This window comes from Pollicipes pollicipes, unplaced genomic scaffold, assembly GCF_011947565.3.
Source record: "Pollicipes pollicipes isolate AB1234 unplaced genomic scaffold, Ppol_2.1 Scaffold_4219;HRSCAF=4965_pilon_pilon_pilon, whole genome shotgun sequence".
Lineage (NCBI taxonomy): Eukaryota > Metazoa > Arthropoda > Thecostraca > Pollicipedomorpha > Pollicipedidae > Pollicipes > Pollicipes pollicipes.
Window position 1 is genome coordinate 24133927 of NW_023596448.1, and position 24028 is coordinate 24157954.

At 51.9% G+C, this 24028-nt stretch overlaps 1 protein-coding gene across 2 annotated transcripts; it reads left to right on the forward strand.

The window, feature by feature from the left end:
- Positions 1–376: 376 nt before the first annotated feature.
- Positions 377–22715, forward strand: LOC119094886 (uncharacterized). 2 transcript variants are annotated; one of them, XM_037217794.1, is made up of 14 exons: positions 377–746; positions 2985–3125; positions 5852–5979; positions 6365–6405; positions 7925–8041; positions 8818–8927; positions 9837–9959; positions 10705–10839; positions 13061–13195; positions 13913–14026; positions 18382–18566; positions 20151–20378; positions 20620–20779; positions 22109–22715. In XM_037217794.1, the coding sequence occupies exons 1-14, from the start codon at positions 701–703 to the stop codon at positions 22261–22263; spliced, it is 1818 nt and encodes a 605-aa protein (XP_037073689.1). In that variant the 5' UTR covers positions 377–700; the 3' UTR covers positions 22264–22715. The 2 variants fall into 2 exon arrangements, with proteins under 2 accessions (XP_037073689.1, XP_037073690.1); XM_037217795.1 differs by lacking the exon at positions 7925–8041.
- The last annotated feature ends 1313 nt before the right edge of the window (positions 22716–24028 follow it).

The window sequence follows — 24028 nt, forward strand, 5'->3', positions numbered from 1 at the left end:
AATTGGAAGTGGCGTAGTGTAAAATAGGCCTAGCGATGTTTGGAGATTGTGTGAAGAACTGCTACTCGCATTGAGCAACTCACGGAACGCTAAACAGTTGGAAGGAAAAAATAGCGCTATGTAAGCCTGAGCTCAACGATGTTGTTTTAACCGCCAGCGCGTGGTGTCTTTCTAAATTTAAATCAGACATAGTCTCTCAACGTCTGGACAGGCCAGCTGGTCACGGAATCCCGACATGGTTTCTCAACGTCTGGACAGGCCAGCTGATCACGGAATCCCGACAAGGTTTCTCAACATCTGGACAGGCCAGCTAGTCACGGCCAGGCCCACACCAGCAAAGCTCACAGGCGTGCAGTCGGTTCCTGGTCGTTGTGTCGGCCCGCCAGCTGCCTGGTTAGCCGCGCGACCGGCACTCCTCGGGCGTCGCTGCACGCAGCGTCGCTGCGGCCGCTGGGTCACCGGTGTCTCTCTGGCCGAGATTCGACCGTGCTCCTGCGTGCGGCGTCCTGCGACAGTGTTTCTTTCTTCGACGACCTCAAACACACGCCGCTGCTGGCCGGGGCGGCTGGTATTTCCACGGCGCGGCGTCTGCTCGCGCTGTGTTTACCGCCAGCGGCGGCAGCAGCGCTCAGTCCGCCGCCCCGGGCGCCGCCGGCCGCTGTCCGCCGTCCCCGTAGCTCCGAATCGGTGCTGGTTAGCCATGGAGCGACTGCTCGTGCTGCTGCTGCTGGCGACAGCCACCTCAGGTGAGAGAGGCGCTTCCAGACGGGCGGAAGCCGCTCCCCGACAGGTGAGCACCGCTCCCTCACAGGTGAGAGCCGCTCTCCGGCAGGTGAGCACCGCTCCCTCCCAGGTGAGAGCCGCTCCCCTACAGGCGTCACCGCTCCCGGGAAGTAACGTCTCTCGTCGGTGCTCACCTCAAATTAATGCCGCACTCGACGCTCTCAATGCCACGGCATAAGGACAGAGCAGAGAAAGAAATGTCTGCCCTAATGCGGCACTCTATTCGTCGCAGCTCTGTGAACGAGCGCACATTGTATCAGGTCAAGGACGCGTAAGGTGACTGAGTCTTAGACAATAACAAAACGACGACCATCGTCCAACGAAACTCGCGCGCGCAAAGACCGCGGCATGAGTCGAGAATTGAACCCAGGCCCTCCACGTAGACGCACGCATGGCAACTACCGCATTGAAGCTCAAGTGCACTGTCATCAACCAACCCGGTTTACCCTAACCTAACCCAACCTCATCTAACCTGACTTAATCAGACCTGACATAACCTGACCTTGTCTAGGCTAACCTAACCTAACCTAACCTAATCTTACCTAAAGCAACTTAACGTAACCTAACCCATCCCATCCTAGCATGACCTCCCCCAACCACACCTAACCTGACCACACCTGACCTAACCAAAGTTAACCTAAGCAACACCCTCTTCTTGGAGCCAAAGGATCACGCCACATCACGAATTGCATTACTATCGTCGCATCGTCAATCACATCATTAGCAGTAGAATAAGCATAACAGCTAATCGCGTTTTAGTTACATTCATTTCATTAACTTGCCTGTTTTCGAGAATAGTGATGCGATGGGAAGGTCTACTCCCAGTGGCCAGCCCCGTCAACCGAAACCACAATTTTACCCCTGAATAACATCGAAGTTTACCGGACTGGTGTCGCCACGCAACGGCCCAAAATGGCTGCCGGAGCGTTTTCTAGTATTGGACATAACGTTTGTTAACACGCGCGGCCGGGTTGCTTGCTGAATACCCTACACTCGAGTGGGAGTCAATTTGACCAGTCTCCTGAGATCTCAGAAACTAAAAGAGCTAAGAACACCAAATTCACAGGATGCGTTGGCCTGTACGTGACCTTACTTGTGCCCAAATTCGGGTTCCCAGGCCATGACCTAACCCGAGCTCAGACTCGAGGCCTAGGCTTCGGGTCAAATAAAGTCAAACAGGATCAAACTCCAGATTGGTGTTCAAGGTGCCCCAGAACCTAGATATCAATTCCAAGCAAAAGATCACTGGTGCTCATTTAAGGTCATTGACCTTGTTCGATCTTTCGGAGGTCATGTTGCCAGAACCATACAAGACTGCTTTGAGTTTTGCATTCGAATAAGCGTCAAAGATTACGCTAGGCAGTATGCTCCTAAGAACAAAATGTTGACCCGATTCATTTAAGATTAGTGACCCATCCTGACTCTTAAGAAGTCTCTAGAAGATTGCAATGCAGTTGCTGTTATCAATAAATTTGAAACGAGTGCCGGAAGCACCCCACACAGAGTAATAGAATAATGAAATGGTCTTGTGTAAATAGTCTAGAGAAATAAAACAGGTTGTTTCTGACCTAGGTCGGACCTTCATACCTGGCCCTAGGTCAGTAGACTTGTTCATTCTATTGTTATGCTACCTAAAAAAAAACATCTCAGAAATGTGTAGCTTCTAACATAAGGTCTTTGGATCAGATTAAAGGTTTCCCAAGAAATCGTCTTCACTGAATTCATGGCCTGGCTTTGACCTAGATAGATCAGTGACCTTAAAAGGTACATCCAAATTTTTGAAACCAACAATCCGTATTCAATTGTCTACAGCTATGTAAAATTTGGCGCGGGTTCACAGCGCCGTCCGGAAACCATTTTGGAAAACCTTCGGGTTGGGGGGGGGGGTCAAATTGAACCCCCCCCCGAACGTGTGTTAAATATTGTCAATCACCCACAAGCGAGAGAAGCAAATGGAACAGAAACGCGCTGCGTTACACCATCCACCCTTCCGCAAAACTGCACATGTATGTACAACTGGTGTGCATGTATGTGTTATGCACACGTGATATGTTTGTAGGTATACATATAACGCGTGTGACGCATGTATATGGCATGCACACATCAGACGTGTATCATTTTTTCTGCATCGGTTTCCATCGACGAAAATGTAGCCAGGGGAATTTTCAACTCTCCTTCAAACATCTTCATCTGTTTTCCAGAATTCGAGTTTCCCGAGGACCCCCCACTTGCGGAGGTCACCGGGCCGCCAAGCACAGCGGAACCCGAAATCATTGATCCTGACGAAGATCTAGTGGACCCCGGGGAAGACGGGGTATCTGGACGATTTTTTGGAATACCAGGTAGCTTCGGCGATCTTGATAACGGAGCGGCATAGATTATACTTTTGGCCTGGCAGGCAAACGGATCACCATAGTCCTAATGGCATGTGGTGAACGTAATAACATGTTTGCGAAAGTACATATGATAACATTTTACGCCGCAAGGCAGTATGTTGTAATGTCGCGTATGCCTGACGCGCCATCGAAGACTCCTTGGCCGCTTTCTGTCTCGCAAACAATGACGTGGTAAAATGATCATTGTGCATGCTATTTTCTCCCACAGTGATGCATTTAACAAGGGTATAGAAACAGCATGTGCCTTTTTTACACACCAACTCTGTGGAACTTCCCGGAACAGGTCTGTGATGTTTATGTGTCATGGCATACACTGCATGTTTACGCTGGCATAAACATCCATGTGAGAGCCGTGGTAAAGGTCGGACCATAGTTCTGATACAATACCTGGAGGGGCAATGCAGTTGACCTGGAGCATGTGTGGGTGAAAATGGCTGGGTACGTAAAGACATTATTCTTATGATACAAATGTAAAAATTGCGGCTGATGATTTTTTTTCTGGAAACTGCTCTCTCTGCTGCAACAATCCAACAAGGATTTCATTCATCACGACGTAGCAGAACCGATATCCTTCGTCGGGTACCAAACACTGGGTTCCGGGACAGAGTTCAATAAAGGAACGAGTGGAAAAAGGGAACGGAAATAGTCGAAAGAAATTGAAGTCGAAGGGATAAAAGCAGAGAGCGGCATCAGATTGGAAAACACTTCGAATGAAAAAAGTCAACAGAAGTACAGCTCCAATCGGACAAAGTCGTGAGGGGATAAGAGAACTAAAGGACAAAAGTAAGGTCAGAAAACAAGATATAGATAAAATTTGACGTGAAAAACGTCGATTGGAATAAAATTAAGTAAGCAGGTAGCCAAGACGACTGGAGACAGAAAAAAGCGAAATGATTGAACACCCGACATGAAATCAGATGTGATCCCGTGTACGACAGTAGGTTCAATGCGTTTCTCCATCGCTGTCTTGATGACGAAGCGGCATGGATTCTACTGTTGGCCTGGCAGGCAAGTGGATGGCCAGAATCCTATCAGCTTGTGCTGAACGTGATGATATGCGTGCGAAAGGACATATTACACATTACACATCGAACATATCACAACATTTTATTACAACCTACATGACATATATGACACCGGGTCCTCTAGTTCGGGCTCTTCCGTGCTAACCCCGTAAACGCTTCTGACAGGAAAGCCTTCTGACAGCCTTCTACCCTTCTACCCTTCATAACCAAGCCATGCGAATCACGCCCTTGTGTTATCAGATGGACGATCTGCTAGGGAGCCCCGATAGCCTCTATCTATCCCGATAGCCTCTACCTATCGCGATGAAAATGCCTTCCCTAGCCATTATGTGGGTCGGTTGCGAGCAGCACAGGCGTTCACGGCAGGACGCGGCGTACGGCGGCGGCGCCTGACGTGAATTCCGTTTTTCGTTAGTCCTGGTGCTGCACAGGCACGTGCGTAGTTACCAATGTTGATTCCTGATTTCCCACTTCCCGCTCTGATAACGAGATTTTGGAGGCTTGGTTTGGCTGGTTATTTCATAAACCTCGCCTCCTATTTTCTGGATGTCATGGGCTGTCCTGACTCCTTGTTCTCACTGGTTATTTGGCAACTAAAAACATGGACTCTCTTCCTGATCCGCACTGTTCCCTTCAGAAGCACCAGGACCTAATTCCTGGTTCCCTCAGCTTTCCATAAACACCAGACCCCCGTACCCTGGTTCCCACCAGTTATTGTACAAACATCAAGTCCTGGTTCATGTTTGCCCCTGGTGCTTTGGATCCCAGCGTCGAAGTGTCTGTTTCAGTCCCTATCGACATTACTATTTCTTTACTCTTACTGATTGCACTTTCATCCCTTTCTACCATTTATCACTGTTGTTTCTTTGTCCTTCGACCCTTCCCGGTACGCCTCACATTCATTCCTGTCGACCTCCACCTTTTTCACCTTTTATCCTCCGACTTTTCTGATTCAACTTTAACCCCCGCTGGCTTTTTGAGGCTCGTTTTTTTGTTCGACTCTTTTCCATTCGCCCTTTTCCGTTCGGTCCTTTGTCCAAATATCCCGCATTGCTTTGACCCATTCTTTCAGGATTATCAGAGCAATATGATCCATAATGTTCAAGGTCACTGTAGGCTAGCGTTGCCAGGGTGCGCAGAAGTCCTCCGCGCGAACACGTAATTATTTTGCAAACTTATGTGGCAAGATTGCAGTGGATCCCGATACTCTACGCTTGTTTTAAAATGATGTGTTGCTGCCATAATGCATTGGCATAGCCTTGCACAATGTCTTGAGAATCGATATATGGTCAATAGTCAAGTTCCTCCATAAACCGCTCTTTATGCCCACCTTTATGCCTTCTTTACTAAGCCTGCCTGATAACATTGTTTTTTCAACAATGCTTCGAATATTGGGGTTAAGGAAGAATCCCCTATTTTGGTGATCCTCACTGTAAGGCTGGGGGCAGGCTGCCCAACATCGCCCCTGCCCCTCCCCCCCCCCCCACACACCCCTTGACGATAACCTCGATTTTAATCGTCGTAGTTATCTACGGCGATCGCACCGAACGCCTGACGAAGCAGCGCAACGCCGCCATCAGCACCGCCACCAGCGCCGCCACCAGCACCGCCACCAGCATCGCTCACCGTCGCTGCTGTCGTCCCCAGGCCTGAAGAAACTCGGCTCTGTGGCCAGCAGTCTCCTGAACACCATCAAGTCGGGCGACGATGACCAGAAGCGATTCGCAGCACCAGCCCCTCCACCGCAGCATCAGACTGTGACGACGGATTACCTGGTGGGTGACCCCCCCCCCCCTCCCTCGGTCTCGTGGCGGGGCGCCTTGAGTTCGCGGGCCGTGAGCGGGTCACGGCGCGTTCTCCGCGCTTCGAAACCGGAATTGCTGAGTTGGCTCGGGGTGGGAGGGAGGGGGCGGGGTTCTGGTGCCTGTCACCCGGTTAGTTCTTAGACACTTTTGGTGCACACTGCACGTATTTTTTTAAGCCCCTGAGTGCACTTATTCAGGCGACCGCAGACAGACGTCAACTGGGCCATAAGCTGGACAGGGATCCCCAGTCGCGTGAAAACGGTGCAAATATGTCAGTTCTAATTCGGTCCAAAAAACAAACCTCATTTATTCATCAGGAAAATCAGCTTCATTACACTGATTTTGTCTGTTTCAGGAGTATGATGTAGTCAGTGATTACATGGACAGCCCCGTCACGTAAGTTTAAAGAGCAACGGCTGCTGGCTACGCGGCACGCGTTGCAAACAATACACCATTGCACGGCTACGGTTGCGTGGGACAAATGTGTAAAAATACGCCCCTTGCTTTTTCCCAATTTCTTGACGTCTCCAGATGTAAGGCGAAATGCCGCGCACTGCATAATCTGTGATGAGCCGTTTGCATTTATTGTAGCTTATTTGATTGACAGAAGGCCATACAAATTTGGGGAAGGGCGGGAGGGATGAAAGGGCCCTCCTTTACTATTGTGTCCCCTTTGAATTGCAGCTTTGTGGCAGCAGTGAATCGAAACGCAGGGAAAAAGGGTAATAGCCAGGCAAAAGCCTATAAACCTAAACCTAAACCTAAAAACCTAAACCTAAAAACCTAAACCTAAAAACCTAAACCCAAAAACCTAAACCTAAAACCTAAACCTAAAAACCTAAACCTAAAAACCTAAACCTAAAAACCTAAACCTAAAAACCTAAACCTAAAAACCTAAACCTAAAAACCTAAACCTAAAAACCTAAACCTAAAAACCTAAACCTAAAAACCTAAACCTAAAATCTAAACCTAAAAACCTAAACCTAAAAACCTAAACCTAAAAACCTAAACCTAAAAACCTAAACCTAAAAACCTAAACCTATAAACCTAAAAACCACAAACCTGACTATCGCCCAGGAGGAAGTCAAATCGGGGCATATAGGGGGTCAAATCAAGACCCTTTTAGGCAAGGACTCACTGCGTCGCCATAGGAGCCGTGTTTTGGCATTCGACCGATTTGGGGGGCTCGTAACCCCCTTTTCATGCCTCAGCGACCTTTTTTGATGTCTTTAACCTCTACGAGCACCCGGAACGACTAAAAAGTACCAGGCCCTTTGACCCCAGTAGTTTTCGTGCCATCACCCCACCAGCTCCAGGGTAGGGAGCGGGGGCATGCCCCAAAAGCCATCTCCTTGGCCACGCTTCTGGTCCCGATGGCATATCCCAGGTTCTGGGCAGTCGAGCTGCAGTCACACATAGGACGGAGCGTGGACTGGGCATTTCCAACTGAGATGTGCTCGCGAGATGGTGGAATAGACGACGGGGACTGGAAAATGGCGTGCGGTTGGGTGGTGTCCGAGCAGCGAGAGAGAGTGCTCGCGTTATGTCCGAGCAGCGAGAGAGTGCTGAAAGGCGTGCAGTTAGGTGGTGTCCGAGCAACGAGAGAGTGCTCGCGTGCTGTCCGAACAGCGAGAGAGTGCTCGCGCGATGTCCGAACAGCGAGAGAGTGCTGAAAGGCGTGCGGGAGAGCATGAAAGACGAAAGACATCGACCGTGTGACACAAGATCGCAGTAAGCATGACATGTACGACGGCGGAGAGCAGCAAAAGACGGAAGTGGGTAAACAACTGAGAGCGAGCTCATGGAGCATGGCGATCGAGTGCAGCCTGCCAGCCAGCCAGCCTGCTGGCTGTCACCCCATGGCCCGATCGGCCGACCGCGGGCCCTTGTGTGACCTTGACATGTGACCCGGCAGCCCGGTGGTGGACTGCTCTCAGCTGCGAGGGCGGCAGCGGCGCCGGTGCCTGTGGTCTCGCCGAGGGAACCGCGTGGCGTCTGGGGGCAGGCCAGAGCCGCCCCCCTTCGCCGCCAAGTGAGCTCACTGGGCATGGTGGGGAAACCAAAGCGTTGCAGACCGATGCTACACCGATTTTTTACTTTCGCATCTTGTATTGAACTGGAGGTCGAAAAATGTATGCTCCTCGTGATTTCAGCAGTGTCTTGGCAACGGGTCTGCCGGGAGTGTAGTGGTTAACGTGGTCGCGTTAACTACTGCGCGTCTGGGAAACGAGAGGTACGGGGTTCGATTCTCCGCGGCGCCCACCCTTCCTGCCAGGGTGAGATGCAGGCGACGCCATATAACCTCAGCAGCCGAGTGCGTCGTAAAGCCCCAATGACGCAAACACGGTGTCATGGCAACCTTCAGTGATCATTGACGCACAAATCACATATTTAGTTTCTACGTAAAACGAATTTGGCCCAACAGTTGCATTGCCTGAAAAATGTTCTGGCGTGCGAATACACACCGGAGACGTTGGAAACCTGAACAAAAACATATCGTTGATATGGCACGATGCACTAAGAGGCAAATCGAAAAGTACACCAGAATAATAAAAATGTCTTTACTACCTGCAGCAATTAAACAAAGCAGCTGGCCATTCGCTTTACATGCTACCTATGCTCTCTGAAGCCCCCTCCCCCAGCCAAAAAAAAAAAACAAACAGAAAAAGTGACACGAAGCCACGGCTATATTCTCCATCGAAAACAAGCAGTAGCAAACACGCTGGAGCACTTTTGCTTGCGAGCTTCGTGGCAGCCGCATGGTTTTCATAAAGCTAACCTGCCGTGCGTGTCTTGTTTTGCGGACAGTGAATTTGGCAACATCGACTGCTCACAGTACCGAGGTCAGCAGCGGCGGCAATGTCGTCAGGCGCGTCGGAACACGAGGTGCCCTCAGCCGAACCTCGGAGCGAGCTCAGGTCAGTAGCTGGCTCCTCTTCCACCGCTGGTTAGTAGCTCACCCCGCTCCGTCCTCGGACGGCAAATTATCGCTCCTAGTCTTTGCTGGTTAGCTCACCCCTCCCCCCGAACCAGTGGCCAGCAGCTTGCTCTTGCCGTCTCCCGGCCAGTAACTGATTCCCCCCCCCCCCTCCCCCCCCCCCCAACTCTGGCCAGTGGCTGAGACCTCGCTGTGCCGATGCCTGACAGCTCATCTGGTCAGTAGTTGACCCCTCCCCGACCTCTCGTCAGTAAGCGGACCCCTTTCAATATCTGGTCAGCACCAGACCATTTCCGACATCTGTGTCCCGTTACCAAACGCTTCCAGAAGATTGCAACCGATGACATTGCAGTTAACTGCGTCACAGCAGTTCCAATGCCTTGGATTAGTCATTTGTGTACGGCGTAGTCGTCGTCATGACGTCTAGGTAGCAGCCTCAGGTAGGTACGGTGCCCATGAAGACTGGGCTCGGGTGAATAACTGACCCTTCTCCCACTTCTGGTCGGCAACTAATCCCACCCTAACCTCTTCTTCGGAACTGACCCCTTCCTCACACCTGCTGAGTAGCCGATGCCCCTTTGAACTCGGCCGAGGGTTCAACCGCCGGCTTTGACCCATGCTGAGTTGGTGACCAAGGACTCACTTCCAATGAGTAGTGACCTCGGTCGGGACACCGATAGTTGGCAGAGTCTTGCTCTCAAGCGGTTCCGGAAATACCAGGTCTGAAGCCTTCCTCATCGCGTCTTGTTGACAGTCACGTGCAGGCAGCTCGCCGTCGAGCGCAAAATGACCTCAGCAACCGATACGCTCGCAAAACCCTCAGACATCATCATCATCAGACAGTTCATCCGCACCGTAGCGCTGATGCTCTCTCTCCGTGTCCCCTCAGGCGGTCCAAGCCGACTAGCGCTGCAGCAGGCTCAGGAATGCTGCCAATATCAGCAGGGTGGAGACCTCATCCACTTCAACAACTGCTGCCAGGAGTTCGGCTTCTGTCCCATCTGCGAGGCTGGTGAGCTGGAGCGGCAGGGCAGTGACCTAGATCATTGTGCGACAATTACGAGCAGTGGTCACTTAGGAACACCTAAACAGGGGTATGGTCCTCCTGGACTTCTTTGAGAAATGGGGCCGAAGCCAAGCATAAACCCGTTTGTTGGCACATTTTTAGGATAGATTGCTTCATTTTTCACTGCTCGACGCTCGAAGCTCGTTTTGGAAGACTATGCGCTTGTACTTAAACAATGATATGGCGGATGCTGAAATCCTTCTCAGTGATTACATGATGAGTAAACTTTTGGCCGGAGTCCAGTTTAAGTCACGGTTACGCCCAGTGTACCACCAATGCAAGGCTTGACAATGGGCCTCACACATCCTCGCATCAGTATGCCAAAGACACTTTACCAACGCTGAGTGGACCAGACTCTCCTGGGCTCCTCGGCCGCTCCAGGAGCTGTTCTCCTGACCGTGCTGCCCACCGGGAGCTATTTTCCTGACCGTGCTGTCCACCGGGAACTGTTCTCTCGGCTGGGCTGCCTCCCGGAAGCCGTTCTTTTGGCCGTGCTGCCCACCTGGAGCTGTTCTGGTTCTCCTAGCCGTGCTGCCCACCGGGAGCTGTTCTCCCTGCCGTGCTGCCCACCGGGAGCTGTTCTCCCGGCCGTGCTGTTCACCGGGAGCTGTTCTCCCGGCCGTGCTGTCCACCGGGAGCTGTTCTCCCGGCCGTGCTGTTCCCCATCTCCGACGTGAGGCGTGACCGGCAGACACGGACGCACTGGCGGAGGCTCAGTGCTGCCCGCTGAAGTACAGCGGGGATGAGCTGGGGTACAGGCGCTGCTGCTCCCAGTTCGGCATGTGTCCGTTCTGCGACGAGCCTCCAGAGCCACCCAAGCCAGCGGGTGAGTCTGCTGCCAGGCATTCAATGCTTGGCAAGCCGCAGAGTGAGTCTCTGGCCCGTCGTTTTCTGCTTGGCAGGCCGCAGGGTGAGTCTTTCGCCGATCCTTTACTGCTTGGCAAGCCGCAGGGTGAGTCTCTGGCCGGTCCTTTATTGCTTGGCAAGCCGCAGGGTGAGTCTCCGGCCGATCCTTTACTGCTTGACAAGCCGCAGGGTGAGTCTACGGCCGATCCTTTACTGCTTGACAAGCCGCAGGGTGAGCCTCTGGCCGGTCCTTTACTGCTTGGCAAGCCGCAGGGTGAGTCTTTCGCCGGTCCTTTACTGCTTAACAAGCCGCAGCGTGAGTCTACGGCCGATCCTTTACTGCTAGACAAGCCGCAGGGTGGGTCTCTGGCCGGTCCTTTACTGCTTGGCAAGCCGCAGGGTGAGTCTACGGCCGATCCTTTACTGCTAGACAAGCCGCAGGGTGAGTCTCTGGCCGATCCTTTACTGCTTGACAAGCCGCAGGGTGAGTCCCTGGCCGGTCCTTTACTGCTTGACAAGCCGCAGGGTGAGTCTTTCGCCGGTCCTTTACTGCTTGGCAAGCCGCAGGGTGAGTCTACGGCCGATCCCTTACTGCTAGACAAGCCGCAGGGTGAGTCCCTGGCCGGTCCTTTACTGCTTGGAAAGCCGCAGGGTTGGTCTACGGCCGATCCTTTACTGCTTGGCAAGCCACTGAGTGAGTCTCTGGCCGGTCCTTTACTGCTTGACAAGCCGCAGGGTGAGTCTCCGGTCGATCCTTTACTGCTTGACAAGCCGCAGGGTGAGTCCCCGGCCGGTCCTTTACTGCTTGACAAGCCGCAGGGTGAGTCTCTGGAAGGTCCTTTACTGCTGGTCATGTCGCAGCGTGAATGTAAATCGTTGTCCAAGCATTTGCTGCTTGACAAGCTGCGGGCATCTTGCGGACCAGTCTATTACTGTTTGCCATGTCGTTGAACGAGTCGCCGGCCACGCCTTCACTGCTTGCCGAGCCATAGGGTGGGTCTCTGATTACTGCTCCGCTGCTTCTCGACCGCTTGGTTGGCTTGGTCGTAGGCTGTGCCCTCTTCTTGCCAAGCAATAGGCCAATTCTGCACCGCAAGCCAAGCCTCTCCGGCTTCACAGACCTTAAGGTGAGACGCTGGCCACACCATTACTGCTTGCAAAGCCACATAGAAAATCGTTGGCCAAGCTCGTAGCGTTTAATAGCCACAAGGCCGCAATGGTAGGCCAAGCCCTCATTGCTTACCAAGCCACGGTGAGTCACAGTCAGCGGCTTCACTGCTCGGTAAGTTGCGAGGTGAGTCGCTGGCCGACCGTTCGCTGCTTGGCGGACCGCGGATGATTGCAGGTCTGTCATTGCTTGGCGGACCGCGGACGATTGCAGATCTGTCGTTGCTTGGCGGACCGCGAACGATCGCAGGGTTCATCTGTTCATCAAGCTACGGGGACATCCCTGGCCAGGCCTTTACTGCCTGCCAGACCAGGGGATGGATGGTGCTCTCCTACGCGTGCGAGCGGGCTGTGCGCTGTCTGCCTGTTCAGTGCCTCCTGGTGCATAGCACAAGTGTAGACACCGCTCCGTGAGGGCCGATACAGTGTTCTGCAAGGACCGGTGCAGCGCTCCGCACGGACCGATACAGCGCTCTGTGAGGATCGATACAGCGCTCTGTAAAGACCAGTACAGCGCTCTGTATTGATCGATACAGCGCTCTGTAAGGACCGATGCAACGCTCTGTAAGGACCGGTATAGCGCTCTGTGAGGACCGGTACAGCGCTCTGCGAGGACCGATACAGCGCTCTGTGAGGACCGATACAGTGCTCTGTAAAGACCAGTACAGCGCTCCGTATTGATCCATACAGCGCTCTGTAAGGACCGATGCAACGCTCTGCAAGGACCGGTATAGCGCTCTGTGAGGACCGCAACAGTGCTCTGTAAACGCCGATTGAGAGAAGATGGTTCCGTCATTCGAGTGGCGTGAACTGCGATCAAAGTCGCGTTGGCGAGGCGATTTCACGCTTTTCTCCAAGTGCGAACATTCCCTGCCGACCGAGGTTTTCGTGCATTGATACGACCCATGTAATGAGCATTAGCTTTGAACCATTCGTTTCTGTTTTCCACCGCGATTGGACCGGCCATGACGGACTGCGCCGACCCCCCCCCCCCCCCCCACCGAATGCTGGAGGCCCGTTGTGTGTGCCGGCAGGTTGCATGTACAAAGGGAAGCTGTTCGCCCCGAACTCAGAGATGGACAAGCTGGCTTACAAATGTATGTTTGTCCGCTGCAATGACGCCGGAAACGGGCCAGAAACAGTACTCGAGTACCTGGACATGGTTGGATGTGAGTAGAATGACAGACTCGGGGTCTGTCGTAGGTGAGCTGACGATCTCACGGTGGGTAGCGTTAGATGTAAGCAGGCATGCGCGATTTGAGCGTGGGGCTAGACATTGCGTGTCCTTCAGACCGTGGTGGACCTAGCATATGATACGATGCATGATCCCGGACCGTCGTGTGGACCTAGCCGGTTATACGGCGTATGATCTCGGACCGTGGTGTGGACCTAGCCGGTGATACGCCATACGATCGCGGACCTTTGTGTGGACCTAGCCGGTGATACGCCATATGATCTCGGACCGTGGTGTGGACCTAGCCGGTGATACACCATATGATCTCGGACCGTGGTGTGGACCTAGCTGGTGTTACACCATATGATCTCGGAGCGTGGTGTGGACCTAACCGGTGATACGCCATATGATCTCGGACCTTGGTGTGGACCTGGCCGGTGATACGACACATGATCTCGGACTGGGGTGTGGACCTGGCCGGTGATATGTCACGTGATCTCGGACTGTGGTGTGGATCTAGCCGGTGATACGCCATATGATCTCGGACCTTGGTGTGGACCTAGCCGGTGATACATCGTTTGATCTCAGATTGCGAAGGTCCGTTCACACTTTGCGGATTGGCTGCAGAGTCTGCTTCTGCTGCTGCGGAGTCTGCATAACCTGTTCTCAGACGGTGCGGAGAACCTAACCGCGTCTCCGCGCGTCCCCTCAGGCTGCGAGCAGGGCAAGGACCTGTTCCCGCCGGGCCGGAGCATCGAAGTGGACGAGTGCACCAGCCGCGTCTGCCAGGACGGCCAGTGGGTGGACGCCAGCAACGGACTGGCAGGTCAGGGCGGCGCGTGCCGCAGAGTTCGCACCTAGTGCCGGCCGTCACAGGCGCCCCGCTTTGGTCGCCTTCTCTCCGCCCGTACAGCGTCATACCTCGAGGTCGTGCAGCTCCTCCGCGTGCTTTGCCCTGTGCTTTCGGGACTTGTCTTTCGTCGGGGTTTGGTAGCGTGGGTGGTTTTTCCGGCGCGGGGTTTCGCCAAGCTTTTGCTGCGTTTATGTGGTAGTTTTCAAATGTGTCACTCAAACATACACCTACTTTGTGGTACTGTTGGTGATGTTTAATGAATCACGTACGGCAAGACAACGTGAACCTATTGTTGTAAATAAAAATTTGCAGACAAAGTGCACAGTTTATACGTTCATCGCAAGGCAGAAACTCCGAAATCTAAAAACGAGTGGTGGCGGAACCGGCCAAATTCCGATTGGACGAATCCCATGAGACTATTTGTATACTTATTTGCTGCCTCCTCGTGACGCACGGTAATTAGGCCCGCGACGTGCCAAAAGGACGGTAGCTATATAAATATGGCCCATCGGCGTCAACATTTCGACACTGAGCTCATGGGTTTAGTTTTTAACGAAACCGGCTTGTTGGCAACGGCTGATTAGAATACATACGTTTAAGTTCACGCGCATTAAAGGTCGTGCTATAACCGATGCGCATGCTTCCGCGTAGCGAATCACTAACTCGAATGCCATCTGCTGCCATGGAGAGCGCGTAAAGCCACAGCTCAGTCATCAGTCAAGTCATCATCATCATCACCATCAATAAAGGTCATCAGTAAAGCAGCTGATGTTTTTTCGTAACTCTCGGCCGGTGAGTATTTTTCCCGCTGTTGGCGCCGCGTGCCGCCTCATGTGAGTGCTGCGAGGGAAGCCCCCAACTCGGCAGATGGTGTAACAGTGCTGCTTTCTTAGACTGCCCCGCTCGGTTGGCGATGACATGCTTTGCTCATCAGGTTAAACGAACACCAGGCTCGAAACGGTGCACAATTTGGACTCGTTGCGTAACCTCGTGAGATAGGTATAGCAGAAGGCAAAACTTTCAATTTGCGGCCAAGAAATTGGAACCATTTAGCGAACAGAAGCATAGAAACGACCGTACAAACAGCTTTATAGTGAATAATTAAAATAACACGCTGTAACCGGCATCAGTCTGATTCGTGCTGTCGGCCTATTAGGGATCTCTGCCTCGCTGCTCAGAGACAAATTCAAGCCTCGAAGGTCTTAATCTGTGGTTCGGGCCGCTTTAGGCGTTTGCTATTTGCCTTTGACTGGGATGGCTTGTGGCCGGTGACAGCGGCTGCGCTTAAAGGTCAGATGATGTTAGAGGGAAAACAAGCAGTGCCGAGCATTGCTGCAAGTAAAGTTTCGCCACTGAGCTTTGTAACGGCAGAATTTAACGCCAATTTTTTCGCCACTGAACTCCATTTTACCACTTAATTCAAACTGAATACAACAAACCGAACACTGAATTTTACGATGGGATGTAGAGGTCAGGGCTCGCCAAAAAAACGCAGTTTAGCGTGAGCTCTGATCTTAGAAGTACATCCATTAAAAAAGTGCGGACTAAATCCTAAACATATCACGCGTCAAATGCTTCAAAACCGTAGAAGTCTTCCAAAATAACAATCGCATCGTCAAACCTGTCCCAGACCAACTTTTCAATTCCGACGTAAATATCCGTGTGAGCGACGAGTGAACACAGTTGTGTGCTTCTGTCTGCCGTGGCAGGTTAACAACTGCCTAGAGAACTCATCCATGTCTCATGACCTACTGGAGCTTAAACGCGATTCTTTTGGATAAAGTGATGTCCTGTTGTCATCAGGGAGTCATGGCTTAATTGGGTTCACTCATCCTGCGTGACTCTCGGAATGTTTTCAAAACAATTACCTTTTGACAATGGCTTGAAGATTCCACAACTTCAGCGGGCTTTCTTGTGCGACTTTTAAGCCTACCTATCTGGTATCTTTCCCAGCACACCACTATCCCTGGGTGGCTGTATGTTTTGGTGATTTTATTGTGTTTTTGTTGATTTAATTTACCCCACTGATTATCTCGGTCTCCCTGCTTTCTTCGGCCGCCCCGAAACATTCCTGAGAAATCTATTGAAAATATCGCATGCTTACTTGTGAGCATGTGCACCATACCAAAGCTTCGTGCGGCCCGGTCCCTTCCGACCTTGTCAGGTGTACCTGATCCCTGTTAAGTACACTGTACACACATATGTATCCGATTCACGCCTACAACACCATCCACCACATTCAACGTCATTCAGACCCGTACTGCAGCATGTACGGGAACTGCCCTAGGCCTCAACACCAAAGAAGACCACGCACTCCATCTATTCCTCATGCCACAGCTATAGCAGACGCCTGCAAGGACATGCGGACTTGATTTGGGAGACCATAACAGTGGCTCTTTCCCTGGTGAGTGCTCGTATGAATCAGTAAGGCGGCCCGTGAAACGTGTGACGAGCGAGACAATGACGGGACGGTGGCTATCAGTTGCCATGCAGTAGATGATGGCAAAAACTAAACCAGGTGAGCCAGATATCTAGTGAACCATCCATACTAATGGGTTTGACCAATGCCTTGGAAGTTCGTTCTTTCAGGATAACTCCACAAGCTGGAGGTTCAATGTTGTAGCACTAACGCGTTAATTTACTACCAACACTGCCAAAAATTTGCTGAATGTGAGTCTGGCAAGACTTGGCAGTTTCACTCACAGATATCGATGGTTTTGCAGTCCCTTATTATTTCGGCAATCAGTGTCAAACTGACGTAAAAAACATAAATGCCTTGGGAGATATTCGGGGCAATAAACAGGGCTACTCACCTATGTAACGTCATTGCCAAGTATTTTTTATCTACACCACAGATTCGCGTATTAAAGATCGGTTTCGGAAAGACTGCTGTTGGCCGCCTGGTCGATTTCTTACGTCATGAGTCTGACACCAGGGGTCCACGAATAATGTAGGTCCAGTACGATGGGTCGGAAGGAATCGAGGCCTGCAGCATGACATTCCGCATATTTGGCTGCACCGTGCAGAGGCTTTACGTCTTCATCTGTGTTGGTTGCTAAGATATGCCGCCCTCCTTAACGCGTCCTTAACACGTTAGCAGGCGGATCCGTGGTTTTGCACGCGAGAGTGCCTGGCCGTCTGGACGGGTTTATTCGCACTTTTGCAGACACGGTTGTCAGACTTCTCCTTGGTCTCACATCAGCGGGACGCTAGGTCATCAAGACCCTATCTCTTTTTAAACGTCTCTGAAATAATTGGCGGCTATACGTTTTTGCGTGAATTAAACGTGACAGACAAAACGCCGCGAATGGTGCAGAATGTCCTGGCCGGGTCATGCGGCTTGTATGCAAAGGCTCAACAAGTCACACATCGCAGCCTTTAAAGAGCTGCTCGCCTTGTTGATCAAGCTGCATGCAGAGGCGGATCTAGAGGGAAGGGTCATGTGGCCAGGCCTCCGCCCCCTTGAGCAGGAGAGGCACCAAAATCTTAGGGTGAAGGAGCACTCTAAGGTGCTCATTTCGGGTCCACGTAACCTTTGATTTGAAGAGGCACCAATTTTTAGCAGTACCACAAATGCTCCCAAACCTTCATTTTTCAGCTGTACTTAAGTCCAGGCGCCCCACTATGGGCTCCAAACCTTTATTCTCATGGTGTACCAAAATTCAGAGCTCACCACGATAAAGCGTGGCATCACCGTTGGCGAAATCTTGGATCCGCTCCTGGCCGCATGAGCCCACAGTTCGTGGATGCGAAGAAAATAGCTTCTCAAAAGCGTAACAATTGGGTCGAGCTTCTTAAGTTGGGCAGTTTGCCAGAGCTGAATTCAGAATCATTAGGACTGTAGCCTTGCAGGTAACAGCCGCGCTCTGAAGCGCGACCGAGTAAGTCAACACTAATTAGACGCCAAAGAAGCATAACGTTGTTTGGGTCTAAAGTATGGCTACATCCACAAGGCCTTGCCAATAAATCAGGGGCAGACATCAGCTTGCCCATACACCATTGGCAGACCACGCCGTCGCATATAGCCAGCCGGTGAAGCCATGCTGTCTGCACAGGCTGGCTGAATGCGCCCGCCAGTGCAGCCCGCTGGTATTCTCTAGCTCGCACCCAATCATCCAAAGCCTGTCATCGCGAACCCCAGTCACTTACAGGCCCATCCCGAAAGAAACAACGGTTGGGCCTAACATCTCAGTCGATGACAGACACGAGCCCGGTCTGCAGTCAGCGACACTGCCCGGAGTGCACCCGCTGTGGACGCCTCTGACACTCCGCTGTGACACTCTGACACTCCGCTGTGACACTCTGACACTCCGCCGTCACCCCGTCAGACGTCTTCGCCAGCCGGTGTCCGGACGGCTGGCTGGACCTGGGCGGCAGCTGCATCTACATCTGGAAGGAGCTGATGACGTGGAAGGACGCCAACGCCGCCTGCGGCCGGCTGCTCGCCAAGCTGGCCCTGCCGCAGAACCAGGCGCAGCTGTCACAGCTGATTAACGCCTTCAGCAGCATGGAGGTGCGCGCGCCGGTGTCGGTTTGGATTACTTCGTGAGGGCCCTGTCCCCATCAATGTGTTGATTTGGGCGCTTATGTTGGTTTGGGTACCCCAATATCGATCATCATATAGCACAGAGCAAAATAGGAAGGGTATGAGCATCATTCAAAGTCCCTCTCATTTGGACATTATCTCCTTGCAATGACTACTAGCCCACCGAAATAGAAAGTAGCTCAAATAATCGTAAAAATCAAAGTAATTAAACTAATCAAAACATCGATCAAATCAAGTCCGTCAAATTAATCAAAATAATTATGATTAAATGATTGAGTTGGGATTTGAATTAGGTATGATTAAAGCATGATTAATTTAGATAAAGACACAGCCATTTGTCAAAATAAAGAGTACAAAGTCTAGGTTTGGCCCTTTAACAGATGCACCTTTGCGCACCCGTGCATTTTCGATAAGGTAGGGTTACCAGACCCTCAGTTCGACATTCCCAATAATGCACAAAGAAATGACGCCGCTGGAGGTGTGTGCAGACACATCGCACAGCCCGGCTCTGCGGCTCTGGCGTCGCCGGCTCTGGCTTTGGGCTCTGATTGAGCTCCGCCGGCTTGCCGTCTATGGCTGGGGCAGCGAGTCTGGTGGAACTGGGATCTGGTGTGGGCACGCCACTGCTGCATCAGTGGAATGTGGCACTACTCTAGCAGCTTGCCATGGGCGAACGGACACCAACTGCGCGCACAGCGCCTTTGCTGCGTAGTGGCGCTCCAGAGTTAGCCTGTTTTTGTTTTGTTTTGGGGGGGGGGTGATGCACCCAACCTTTCGCGAGAAAGCTGTCAAGTAAAACAAGTGGCTGTGAAACAGTGGTGCCGCGGCTGTGGTGCAGACGGGCGACGCAGCTGTGCCAGAGTTCGACAAAAGGCTGCGAACCGCACGTCGTCGCACAACCCTTCATTGAGTGGTACAAACTGCAAAGGGCATGTAAGGTCTCGTTATGGGCGCCAAATGACCACCGCTGGCGGCGCGTCCGTAGACTCCAATCAACAACAACAAAGGGCATGTAGGCTCCCAGAGTCGGTATTGTCAGCCAGGAGTTGAACTCGGGTCTCCACGTGGGTGTCAAAAATATCGCAACTGTGAGTACCCCCCTCCCCCTCTCTGTGACGTCATTATGATGCAGCTGTGACGCAGTGGTGTCGCACATGGGATAACTGATGATATAGCTGTGACGTAACTGGAACTTTTTGTGACGTAATCGTAGCTCGGTTCTGGCCTGACTACGCGATGGCTCTGATGCATTTGCTCTGCTGTTGCGAGACGTAGGTGTTTCGTAGCTATAACTTAGCCGTGCCATTCCGCGACCATAACGTCACTATTACGTATCTGTGATGCCTCGGTGACGTCACAGTAATGTCGCTGTCACGCTACCGTGACAAAAGTACGGCATGTCCGCACGGTGACTGTGACGTCGCTGTCCTCTGCGGCAGGGACGCAACAGTGAGGAGGTGCTGGGCGGCTGTGACGTCGCTGTCCTCTGCGGCAGGGACGCAACAGTGAGGAGGTGCTGGGCGGCTGTGACATCGCTGTCCTCTGCGGCAGGAACGCAACAGTGAGGAGGTGCTGGGCGGCTGGGTGGACGCCCGCGACTCCGGCCGCCAGTGGCAGACCTCGGACGGCGACACGTTGACCTTCCAGCCGTGGGAGGAGGGCTCGCCGGACGATCGGCGCTACACGGCCTGCGCTGGCCTGACCGTCACCAGCCGCTCGCAGGGCTGGAGGGACTACCTCTGCAACAGCCGCCAGAACATGATGTACCCCATCTGTCAGGTGCGGACCGAGCGCGCCCCGTTCCCTTGTCGGTCGTGCGTCTCGTGGAATGCGCAGCTCCTGTGGTTTCGTTGGCGTAAGCGTCGGTCGCTTCGTATATCCATGGTGAATGAAACACCGGTGACGACGCCAAGTATGAAAGCGGCCGTTCCTCGCTGGAGAGTTAGACACTCCATCTCAGAAAAACAGCGCCACTCGCAGAGTGGGACACTGGCGGTGCTGAGCACGGTGGCGCCGGCAGGTACCGAAGAAAGGGTGCGGTCAGAACAACGGCGGCTGCGGTCCCTTCGAGGGCGACATGATGTTCCCCCCGGACTCGGAGATCGCATCGTTTTCTGACCAGTGTCAGACCTTCCGGTGCACAGCGGATAGCTACGTCATCAGGGAGGTGAACTCGGAGTGTAAGTAACGGTTGACGCCCTGCCTCGGCTGCCGACAGACATATTATGCCTGATTTTTATATATGCCTGATACATTATGCCTGACATATTATGCCTGATAGACATATTATGCCTCGGCTGCCTGATGCCATATTATGGTATTAGGGGGATTTCATGCCATGTAGTGTCATTATGTCATGTCATGTCATATCATGTATGCATGTAATGCTATGCCATGCCATCATGCCATGCCATCATGTCATGCCATCATGTCATGCCATCATGTAATGACATAATGTCATGGCATGCCATGACATCACGTCATGTCCTATCAGGGCACCATGGCATGCCATAACATGCCATCATGCCATGTGATTAGGACGCTCACATCACTGGGTGGTGCTGTGTTGGCACGCAGGTCACCCCTTAGAGCGAGCGCGCACACTGGGTTCAGTGCATGTATGTACGCACATGTCACACGCGACATGGGTTTGATTCACACCTTAGGTGTCTATTCGCTTCGACAAGCAGTGTAAACCTAAATCCCTGCTGATTTTGGGTGACAAGCTGATAAAAACTTATAGTTCAAACCACTTGTATAGCTGGGTAAGTACCCACACTGCAAGACATCGTCAGCGGCATCCCACCATCACTTCGGCAAATAATCCACACGACTACATGTGCACGTAGGAGTAGTTTTAATTGTCCTCACTCCTTTTTGATACATGCGGAAAGGCTAAACAAAAATATGTGGTTATGGCTTTTTGATCTCTGTCCCTATTTTAATGTTTCCCTAATGCATCCGTCAACGTTTTCAACTTCCCCCATACATTGGGAACAAAGTCAATATAACTGCTCTTATGCATACCTACTGTTCCTTACATATGTACCGTGCACCTTACAACTTAAGTGATCATACTAGAAACAAGAAAAGAAAATATTGTATTTCATGGTAGCTGCTTAAAGAAAAACGTTCCTCAGTAACTATGTAGTTGTTCCAGTCCGATTGGGGCAATTACCATCGGGCATTAACACATTCATTTTGCAAGTGATGAAGAACGCCTTATGTTCAGTAGCAGCAGCCTGACACATGCAATATAAAAAAGTTGCTCTGTGTTAAGGACCAAAAAAAGATTACGCATACGGTGTCACGAAATGTGGACACAGCAACAGCAACTCGGTTGAGTGGAATGTCAATCTAGCCCTCAAGCTAACCAGACACAGCTGACATGCGAAAACAAAGTGTCAAACCGCGCTTCGTAGCCAGCCGCAGCCACACGCTGTCTCTCCGATCGTTGTCTGCTGTTGTTGTTGCTCTCGCACCAGCCCAACGACCGGCCACCCCGGCAGGTTGCTACCACCACGAGTGGAACAGCAGGGCGTTCGGGCGCGCGCGCGGCTGGTACACGGGCCTGCACCCGCCCGGAGGCTTCCAGCTGTTCGATGGCCTCCTCTGCGAGTGCGAGGCCGGCGTCAGCGACTGCACCCAGTTCTTCGACTACTGAGGGCGGCGGCGCCGGCGCGGCCCGGCTGACGACGTTGCAGCCGCCGAACGTCCGTGCGCTGAGGGCACCCGCTGGTGCGCGGCAGCGGTGGGAGGCTACTCCGGCAGGGGTCTGACGGGAGGGGATGGGGTGATGCTAGACATCCCTGACAGCAAACAGCGAGACATTCGCCGCTCGGGTCTGCACGTTCTGGAGCCTTGTCTGAGTCGCGCCAGTCCTCACACCTAGGCGACGCTCGGTGCAGGTGGTCAGAGTGAAGTGGCCAGTGTGAGCTGAACACATCGGGACGACCGAATCGGCATTTCACGTTTTGGTGATACATGTTTTCAAAGCGGTTTGCGTTTTGTGATTGCTAATAAGAGGGCCGGTGTGAATCGATCATGTGTCAGAAGTTAAACTCACCTGCCGAGTCGACATCAGAGCTGTTGAAATAAACTGCTGACCTGGATAGATATGGTAGGCATCGACTAGAGGCCAGTTGAACAAGTCGGCGTGACAGCAACAATGCGCATTACTTTTATTATCCGACATCCGACATGGTTTTATTGACTTCGGAGGTTTGTGGATAAGCGGAAAGTCAAAACTATTCGTCCGTGGTCCCATATTTGAGGGAGATTCCTTTCGCTGATCACCTGCATTGTCTGTTCCAAAGCATAGCTAACGGTATGAAAACGATGAGACCTTTATACGCCCGATCGAGAACCCGGTGCCACCTTTGCACGAAACGCATTAGTGAGATCGTTTCTCAACGTGACGGGACCTGTAAGGCCTTTTGCCATCTTGCTCTATTTTACGGAAATAGTGAAAAGTTTGCTCCCGAGAGGTAGCTTTCTGACGCTAGGATGTGCAGAATAACGGACATGTTTTTTACAGTGTTGTTCAACTGACGATGTTGAAACACTTTGTACTGAAGAGCTGACGCCATGCTATTGTCACCACGTGGTCTTCTCTTCCACAGCACCATGCTCAGGCAAATATCATACATAAATTTTGTAGTGGTAACGGCAATCAACCCAACAAACCTAATTTGCCATTCGAATGAGATGACTGGACTGTACACGTACTTACCTACAAAATGTGCTTTGTACAATGGATCTTACAGCTGACAAATCCGGGAAAAGTCGACAGGGGGTAGTCCAACAACGGTGGCAGCTGACCTATCGAGACGCCTTAAAATTTGGATAGATTGTGACCACTGCTTTAACTGCTGTCAGAGCAGGTTGCACTTTCACGGGTCTGCTTTGAAGAGATTCGGAGAGGACTGCGTGCACTGGATGGTATGGGCAGGGCGATGAAACAACGGTTTGCATGCGATCGTTCAGAAGAAACGAGTAGGAAGCGAAGCGAGCATATGGCCAGAACTGCGTTTAAAGGGCGAGACGGCTAGATGTTTGGAGTGCCGAAGCAAAGGAATAAGATCAATCACGATGCATGATCAATGCCATGCATGCTATTACTAGTAAAAAAAAAAGTGAAACTGAGCATTCGCTGGTACAATGCGGCTGTTGTCGTATGTAGAGGCTTTCCCGAGGCCATTTTGCACAACGTAGTCTACATACATTGTTAACAATTATGCGGGTTTCGTGTAAATAGGATTTCACCTCGAAAATGAAAAGTCTGGGTTCAAAAAGGGTTCGCAGGTATGTGGTATGTTTTTAGTATCGAGCTGTTCCTGCCCGGTGAAAGGTTGAGTGCTAAACCATATTATTCGTTCGGTGGATTGATTGGATAAAACAACACTAATGTAGACATGCGTTTATTCCTG